The sequence below is a fragment of the Arachis ipaensis genome, chromosome B10 (assembly GCF_059453495.1).
Source record: "Arachis ipaensis isolate K30076 ecotype BB chromosome B10, ASM5945349v1, whole genome shotgun sequence".
Taxonomy (NCBI): domain Eukaryota; kingdom Viridiplantae; phylum Streptophyta; class Magnoliopsida; order Fabales; family Fabaceae; genus Arachis; species Arachis ipaensis.
Genome location: NC_142435.1, coordinates 41,254,751 through 41,264,480, shown reverse-complemented (window position 1 = coordinate 41,264,480; position 9,730 = coordinate 41,254,751). Strand labels below are relative to the sequence as shown.

The 9,730-nt window shown below is 40.9% G+C and overlaps 1 protein-coding gene and 1 non-coding gene across 2 annotated transcripts; one reads left to right on the top strand and one right to left on the bottom strand.

Annotated features, from left to right (window-relative positions):
* Nucleotides 1-3,066: 3,066 nt before the first annotated feature.
* On the top strand, nucleotides 3,067-5,712 carry LOC148579809 (uncharacterized). Its single transcript, XM_088491069.1, has 3 exons — nucleotides 3,067-4,206; nucleotides 4,684-5,185; nucleotides 5,366-5,712. Exons 1-3 carry the CDS (start codon nucleotides 3,067-3,069, stop codon nucleotides 5,710-5,712), a joined length of 1,989 nt encoding a protein of 662 aa, XP_088347195.1.
* On the bottom strand, nucleotides 3,689-3,794 carry LOC148579810 (small nucleolar RNA R71). The gene has a single exon (XR_015899053.1). It is a non-coding gene; the product is annotated as a small nucleolar RNA R71 (small nucleolar RNA).
* Nucleotides 5,713-9,730: the final 4,018 nt, after the last annotated feature.

Sequence of the window (9,730 nt, the reverse complement as noted above, 5' to 3'; positions counted from 1 at the left end):
TAGCATTAGTATTTCCAAAAACAATTTAAAAACCTCTTTCATATAAACTACCCTTGTGAACTGCTTAATGGCTTCAGTTTTTGTTTTTACTACAGGATCCCCATATGTAGACTTATAATCTGCCACCATTTGTCTTCTTATTATGAACTCAAGATAGTGTTGAAAGTGCTCCACAAATTCTCTCAAATTGTAACGCCTCGCACCTCGACATTGTCTTCAGTCTTGCAAAGAATTCCCCTGATATGCATATTAGACTACGAATGTTTTCTTGCATGCATGTCAGCTACCCATGGATGGTGCTCTAACCCAAACTTTGCCACACTATCCTTCCATATTCTCTCAAATTCATCAACCTCAAGATCTCCCATCAAGCATAAATAGAATTTTCAAATAAAATCAGACCGTCCAACCTTAGCAGTGTCATTCCTTAACGAATGCCAGCTGCATAACCTATGATGTACGCCAGGAAAAGTTGTACTAATTGCACTCTTCATTGCAAGATCCCCGTCCTTCATAACAGACTTCAGTGCTTTTCTTTTCAGTGCCTCAAGAAATGACCATAATAACCACACATAGCTATCTTCGCTTTCATTGTTCAAAATCGTGTAACCGAACACCATGGTCCTCGTATGATGATCCACCCCTGAGAATATTACCAACGGGCATCTAAATTTATGTTGCATCAAACCCCAGACATCCCCGAAGACACTGTAGTCATAATGACTTGCGCCGTCGCACCAAAAAAGATTTTGAAGCCTTTTCTCACTATCGAGCGAGTACTTCTAAAACATTCCATAATTATTACTCCTTAAACCAAACAAAACCTTCAATGTGTCCTTAGCATTTATCGCACCAGCCCGCTTTTGCTTCTCTATTGCATTATAGATATCTTTTATTTCAATCCCAACCGTCTCAAAACCGCCTGACTGATTGGCAAAAGCGCGGAATATTGTTGGCACTCACAACCCAACTTTCCTTATCGAGTTGATTTGGCTCAAATCACCTTTCTTGACTGATCCGTTTGACCACATCAGTCCCCAAAACCTCGCATCCATCATGGTATGATTGTGGTTATCACAAAATTTTTCAACATACCATTACCAACTAGTATCATTGATGAAACCATATTTGATGATGATTTTTGGTTGAAATTGAATGAATTTCATCATATAAACTTGCACTTATTCTATTAAATAGCATGCTTTTGAGCTTTCTTCCTAATTTGTGCTTGATTATGAAAACATGCTCTTTTGTGCCTAATTTGATTAATTTTATACGATTTTCCTTCCATGATGCCTTGATGTTGTTTGTGAGTGATTTCAGATGTATAAGGTACGAATGGCTAGGAGGAAATGGAATAGGAGCATGCAAAGAGGAGGAAGCATGAAGAATCAAAGGAGAAGAGCACAACGATGTGTGTGTACGCACAGACCTACGTGCGTACGCACAGACCTACATGCGTATGCACAGGAATCAAAGTAGAGCGAGGCGTGCGCGTGAGCTGCATCGTACGCGTCGCGCGACCATTCAGAGCATCGCCTAGTGTGCGTGCGCACAGCTACTTGTGCATACGCACAGATAGAGATTTTGGCAGAGTGTGCATGCACACATGTCTGTGCGTACGCATAGGTACCCGCACATGCCTTCATTAAAATTGCACGTGACTCGCGATTTTGGTGGATTGGAGGCCCATTTCTGAAGCCAATAGCTCATAATGAAGGGAAAAATAAAGACCATACCATAGCATAACATGAGGGTAGCTTAGGAGTAGTAGTAGGAAGCTTTAGAGTAGTTTTTCTCTAAGTTTTTCATCATCTCCATTAGGGTTTATATTAGAGTTTTACATTCAAGTGCCATTTTCATTTTTGATCTTGGATTTTGCTAGCTTCCATTGTAAGTATCTCTTTGTTACTACTCTTTATAGCTACATTGTTCACACTCTTTCTTGTAATTGAAGTCATAGTTCATATATACATTTACTTTTTGCAATTTCAATTTCTTGTTGATGAATTTGATGATTGATGATTGCTATATGCTTAATTGAGTTATTATTGTTGATTGAGCTCATTTATTGCATTTAGTCTCAAGCATTTTCTCATTTTTCCTATGTCTAGTGTTTTTGCCCACCAAGTATTTGACAAAATGTCAATTATGGTTATGGGCTAATTTTCTACATCTTGGCTTGGGAAAAATGAGCAATTGGATTTCTAGAGTTGGAATGTCCAACATTTAGTGGCAATTCTTGGATTGTTAATTGTTCTTGTTTCCACTAACGTTAATTTGTTGCTAAGGTAATTAGCAAACAATTTAGGATTTATGGGTTAAGAACACTTATGCTCATTTGACTTACTCTCCAATGTGAGGGTTAATCAAGTGAGATTAATCCATTCTAATTGTCATAGTTGTGGTTTCAACAAGGAAAGGACCCTTAGCTCATTCCAAGCTAAGATCCCATTTATGCTTTGAATCTTTCACACACATTTACATTAATCTGTTTCATACCTTACTTGTCTATATTACATAGTTAGTTTCTTTAATTCCTTCATTAGTTCATTTATTATAATTTTGAATGTTCTTTTATTTCTTTATATGTTCATCTCTTCATTGAAAACCCCTTGAGCATCACAACCGGAATTGTACACTCATTGGTCTCAAGTGTCCTTGGGAGACGACCCAGGAACTAAACACTCTCGGAATTGAATTGGTTTTGAATAGTGATATCTTTGAATTCAAACTTTGATGTTGGTTGATTATGGGTTTGGGACTATCCTTGAAACGCCAATTCTATTTTGAGGAAAATTTCTAACCCATTTTCGGTCATCGTCAAGTTTTTGGCGCCGTTGCCGGGGAATCACTTTAAGTGCAATGAGTGCTATAATTTTGGTTGTTGTAAATATGTGAATAATGTGAATACTTGATTTTCGTTTGTTACTTGGCACTAATTGTAGATAGCGCTTCTATCTAGCTAGTCTTAGTAGTTATTAATTATTAAGTTGGTTTTCGTTTATTTGCCTATTCTTGTTTTTCTTTTCTGTAATTGCATGCTTTCATTGCTTCTTCAGTTGAATGACACGGTTGCTTCCAGACCCGAGCTTGTTCCCTTTTGATCTAGAAATAGAAAGAACTTTAACTCATATTAGGCAAGCTTGGCGCCAGCTAGCATTTGTGAATAGTGAATCGGGCTCTCTTGAAGAGCACACCAATTCACTATCACTATCAACCCGTGACCATCATTCTTCAAATAATGAGGAAACCTTATATTCATCTGTGGGGAGTGCTGAAATCTCTTTGAGTGAATCAGGTGACAGCATCATGGCGGAGCCACCACATAGAATCATCTTAAGGGAAGCCGGAGCTCCTGATATCAACTTAAAACCGATACAAATTTGGTATCCGGATTTGGATCCAAACTTTGAGCTCAAGACTGGCATGATAAACTTACTCACCAAGTACAATGGACTACCTGGAGAAGACCCTCTTAAGCATCTAAAGGACTTTCAAGTTGTATGCTTCACTGCCAGGAGACATGGGTCGGATGAAGTAGCGGTAATGGTTTTCACTTTTTCTTTCTCTTTGGAGGGAAAAGCGAAAGAATGGTTTTATACTCAACCAGAAGATGTGATTTTCAATTGGGACTTGATGCGTAAGGAATTTCTGGAAAAGTTCTATCCACCTCAGAAAACAGATCGGATGCGAAAGGAAATCTCTTGCATTATGCAAAGAGATGGGGAGACTCTTTATGAGTACTGGGAGAGATTCAAAAAGTTGTTGGAAGCTTGCCCCCACCACCATATTGACAAGTTGGTGTTTATCAGTTACTTTTGTCAAGGGATGAACCCCCAAGACAAGCTTCTTTTAGATGCCTCAAGTGGAGGATCCCTCACCAAAAACAAGACCGCTGAGGAAGCTTGGAAAGTCATAGCGGACTTGGCAGAATCAACTCAATACTCAAGGGAAAGAAATCCACAACCAAAAGCTATAAGCGAAGTTTCTCCTTCCGGAGATGCCATTTTGACCAAGACCCTCGGTGAGATGACAATTTTGTTGAGACAAATCACCCAAGGACAGCAAATTCTCCAAGCTTTGCTATCTCCTCCACCTCAACCTCCAAGAATCGAAGGACCACCAAGATCATGTGGTATTTGTGCGTGTAACGGCCATTACACTGATGAGTGCCCTCAACTTCAAGAGGACACAACATTGTCAGTAGCCAATCCATACCCACAAAGGTCCAACTACAATCAAGGGGCTCCTCAACATGGAGGAAATCAAAACCAAGGATGGAGGGATAATTCTAATCAAAGGTAGAACCAAGCCTCTCAAGCTCAACCATACCCAAACGCGCAAGCCTACTATCATCAACATCCCCAAGGTCAACCACAATACCAACAACTCTACCAACAACCACCACACTCTCAACCTCAAGGGAGGTATCAACACCCGAATAGTAGATCTAACCCTCCTCAAGGCAATCAAGCCCCTTCTCCAAATCAACCTTACATGAATGACACACTTCAAGCCTTTATGCAAGAGCAACGGGAGTTTCACAAGAAGCAAGAAACATATATGGCTACTATTGCCGAAACTCTCTCCCGTTTGACTCTTTCTCCTCTGACTATACGAAATGCCCAGCAAGCCTCAACTTCTAGTGGTCTAACTTTTCAACCCTAACTAAATCCAAAGGGGAGCATCAATGCTATCACCCTTAGGAGTGGCACCAAGTTGGATGAAATTGGTGTTGTGCCTACAAATTTGAGCGAGGAAACCCAGAATGAAGAGATAGAGGATGATGTGGAAGTGATGAAAGATGAGGAGAAAAATATTGCAAGAGGTGAAGAGGAACCACTCAAGGTCAAGGAGCTAAAAAGGAAGAATCCTCTTGAAGAGCCTATGCCAATTCCCTTTCCAACTTTAGCTAAGAAGGCTAATAAGCAAGAAGAACTTGACCCCAACATGGTGAAAATTTTTAAGAATGTGGAAGTCACCGTCCCTCTCTTTCAAGCTATTCAACAAGTACCCAAGTATGCCAAGTTTCTCAAAGAAGTTTTCACACATAAGGACAAAATTGGCAAACTCAACAAAAGGCCGGTGGATGATTCTATCTCCTCTCTAATCTCGAAAAAGTACAATGATCCCGGTCCATATTTGGTTACTTGTGTGATGGGTGGGATGAAGTTCATGGATTGTATGTGCGACTTGGGGGCGTGCGTAAGCATTATGCCACTCCCCATTTATGAGAGATTGAGCTTGTCACCACTAAAGAGATCCGGGGCGAGATTTGTGTTGGCAGATAAGAGCATTGTATGAGTTGTAGGGATTGTGGAAAATGTCCTAGTTGACATCCGATGATTACTCTTCCCGATAGATTTTCACATCCTGGAGACCCCTCCCATTGACTCAGACAAGCCATCATCTATTCTCCTTGGATGGCCATTTTTGAAGACATCCCGGTTCAAGCTGGATGCATATTCGGGAGTCTACTCTTTTGAATCCGATGGCAAGGTGGTAAAATTTACTTTGGAGGAATCCAAGAAGCCCGTTCGCGAAGCCTATTCCATCTTTGGGTGCGATATAATTGAAGATCAAGTGATTAAGGTTAGCAAGGAGCAAGAAGAAGAGAATGTTGCCAAGAAGTCTAGTTCAATGGATCACACTCAATCCAAAATAGCCAAGGAGTTGGAGATTTTCCTCCTTGGAGAGGTTTCAAATTGATCATGAAGTCATGCAAGTCCAACTTAGACTCTAAACCAAAGTGCTTGGTGGGAGATACCCCACTGTGGTAACATTGTTCCAACTTTCCCTTTTGTTTATAGCTTTTTGATTTAGTTACTTTCTTTTGATATAATGATTAGCTTAGGATTGGTTTGATGTTTTGAGTTAGATAAGTTGAATTGCTTGTGGATCATGAATTTATGAATGTTTGTATGATTTGGGGTTGATGTGCTAAGGTTTGGTACCTTAGTTTGAAAAGAAATTTTTTTTGTGGAACAGGGCATCTATGCATACGCACGTTGCTGTGCGTGCGCACACAACGGCGATTTTCACTATCTGTGCACGCGCACAAGCCTATGCGCCCGCACACGCCTTATAGTGCCCTCTGCTCGCAGCGCCAGCACGGTCTGTGCGTGGGCGCTGCCCTATTTTCCATGATCTGTACGCGCGCACCACCTTGTGCGCACGCACGCTTACCTCTTATCGCGCTCTTTGTGCGGTCGCACAAGCCTGTGCGTCCGCACACCAATATGCAGCCCCTTTTGTGGGAGCGTTGGCATGGCTTGTGCGCGTGAATACACCTTGTCTTTGCTTCTGTGCGTGCGCACGGACCTGTGTGCGCATGCACACATGATTTTCTTCCTCAAGCAATTTCTTTTCGTAAAAAAAAAGGAGAGAGAACCCATCTGCGTGAGCGCATGACCTTGTGCGTCCGCACACTCTGATGCAGTCCCTCTGTTGGGAGCAATCGCACGCTTTGTGCGCTCGCATCCCTCTCTTTTTCGCGTCTTGTGGGTGCGCACCCGCTTGTGCGTATGCACAAACCCCTCTTTCTAGCGACCCCTGTGCGCGCGCTCACATCTATGCTCCCGCACACCCCTTTTCACACCCTCTGTTTGCAGCGATCGGATGCTGTGTGCGTTCGCACCCCTCTATTTTTCGCCTTCTGTTGCATCCGCACAGATCTTTGTGCGTATGCACGCGACTCGATTTGGGCGTTAACAGGGCAAATTCCCCTGTTGAGATAGCAGCTTCTTCACTTCTTCTCTCCATTGTTGCTACTCACTTCCCAGCTCCCTCAAGCGACTCTACCGCCACCATCAGCCACCACATTCACTCTCTCTCTCTCTCTCTCTCTCTCTCTCTCTCTCTCTCTCTCTCTCTCTCTCTCTCACATACTCTCTTTTACTTATCTTTTCTTTCATTCTTTCTTTTCTTTCTCTTTCTTTCTTCACCACCAGTGAATTTTCCTACTCCGGTGCATCTCCGGCGAAGCTAATCGCCGCAAGCTCGCAGTGGCTATAAGAAGTGCCATTGTTTCCCCCCCAATTGTTGCTTTTCTTCAACCTTCAATTTTCAGGTTCTTACTTTATTTTTATGTTGATTTTTGAAGTTGTTCTTATTTTCTTTTCATGTTGCTTAGATTAAGTTTATTGCTTTCTTTGTTTCTCTTTGTATTGCAAGTATTGATACTTGATTATTGGGTTGATTATGATTAAATATGAGCTTCATTGTGATAAGTTTGCACATTGCATACCATATGTTTGATAAAATGCCTCAATGAACATTTTGTTTGATTCATATGACATGGCCATCATATGCGTTCAACTTATCTCTTGTTAGGCATATTATATGAATTGTGCAACTTTAATTATGACTTTTGATGATAATCAAGTTGAATTTACCAATACATTTCCTTGTTCGTATGCTTTAAGTTCCAAACACCCACATCTTTCATGACTTGTGTATTTTGTTGATGGGTGATTTTGGTTGCAAATGCATTGTGCTTGGTGGAATTCAAATTTCATTGTTCATCTTGGAATTTGATTAAGTAATCACTTTACAAATGTTCAATCTTTGATGATGTCTTGATCAAACATCTTTTGGATTTAAATCAAGAACATTGTACATGTGATTACAACTTCTTGAGGATGAACAATTGACATTTCACTTTGAGTGAATGGTTATTGTTGTTGTACGACCTTTTCACTAATGACTTTCACACCGACAACCTCAGTGACCATTCCATTCAAAGAATTCATATGAATCATTTGGTGCTTGCTTGAAGTTGCTTTCATATCCATGCTTTAGATTTGCAACTTAAGCACTTAATTGTGAAGCATTGAGCTTTGATTGGTTAAGAGTGTGATTGCTGTTGTATCCGACCGGTGTGTGTATTCTAACTGCGCGCACCCTTGGAATATACACACTGTCTTTCTTGTAAATCACACTATTTTAAAAGCTTCTAATTAAGAATTTTTTTTTTAAAATTTTCTTGACTTTATTTGTGCTTCCTCGTTACTTTTATTTTATTGTTGCCCTATGATCTCGAAAATCTTTTGTTCTCATTTTTTTTAGGATGCGAAAGAAAGGTAAAGCCCCGGTCACTCCACCGGTTCTGCAACCTACAATCCGCCCACCTAGACCTTACTTCATGGATCGCCCGAGTGAAAGACCAAATGTCTTGGTTAACCAAAGAGCCGACTTTCGATATGAAAAATTTGAGACGAGGTCAATCCATTGGGAGAGGACGCTAAAGGTTCCAAGCAAATACAAGGCGGTCATCCATGAACGGATTGCCTCGCTTCATTGGGAATTTCCTGAGCAAGACCCAATTGAAGTTAATGAATCCATGGTGCGGAAATTCTATGCCAACTACCAAGCTTGGGAAGCGGAGTCAGTATTCTTCCGGGGAAAAAGGTTGGACACTTCCAACCGAGCTCTAGAAGCTATTCTGAAGATCCCCCACATTCTGCCTGAGAAAAATGATTATCTAAGAATCAAAGCGAATGTGTTCAAGGGGAGGATGCCTTTGGCTCCTATTCTTGAGAAAATTGGCCGTCCCGGTGCGTCTTAAGAGTTTAGCAAAGGGAGAAAATATGTTCCCACTAGTATTGCTTACTCCAATTTAAATGTCGAGGCTCGTACTTGGCATCAAATTATGGTGGACTACGTCATTCCTAGCACCCATGCTACCCATGTCAGATTCAAAACTGCTTTGCTACTTTGGGCTATTATGGAAGGAAAGAACATAGCCATTGTGCTTTTGATACGCACATCGATTTTGAAACTCGTTGAGAAGAAGAAGATCAACATTCCTTTTCCATCGATGGTGATGCGTTTAGCAATAGCAGTGGGGGTAGAGAGGCAACCGACGAACATTATGTTCGAGATTCTAAGAAGCAACAAGTTCATTCCGAGGGAAGAATTGGAAGGATCAACAAAGACAACACCCTCCAAGAGGAAGGCACCCACAGCATCACCATCAAGTCTACCAACTTCATCAACTCCTTTACCATTTCTCTGGTCTCTTCCGAATTTATTCCAAGATATCTTGCACGATATCCACCACATGGAGCAACTGGAGCACAAGCGTTTCGAGTGGATAGCGGCAAAGCTAGAAGGAAGAGACCCCGGCCCAACTCTTAAGGCTTCATCCAAGCTAGTTGGGAAGGAGCATGATGAAGGTGACCAACCCACGTCCGAGACCACCGGCTAAAGGTGGACCCCTGAAGTTATCTTTCTCCCAGATTATAAGCATGCACGGAGGACCGTGCAGAACTAAGTGTGGGGGAGGATCGACGACTTCGAGGGGGTAAAAAACTCTTTTATCAAAACACTTTGTAATACCTTTTTAGTTCTTTTCTTTATTTTTAGTAGCTTTATTTCTATTGCACCTTGTCTAGTTTGTTTGTATATATCTCTTTATTGTTTATAGTTATATGGTAGTTAATGTTTGCATGTTGCATGATAGAGTGAATAAGTTTGGTGAAACACCAAGAAATTTCCATGAAATCTTCTTAGGGCGAGCCATTGATTGAATTGAAGAAAAATTTTGTATTTTTCAACTTGCTTGGAGTATTCTGTTTATAGAGCATAGAAAAAAGAGCTAGAACAACATACCTTGTGAGATTTGAGCTCTAATGGATGGTTGCATTTTTCAACCATAATGTTTGTTCTTGTATGATTATACTCCTTTTTTATTGTGATCTTGGATTTGCATGATTCTTTATGTCCT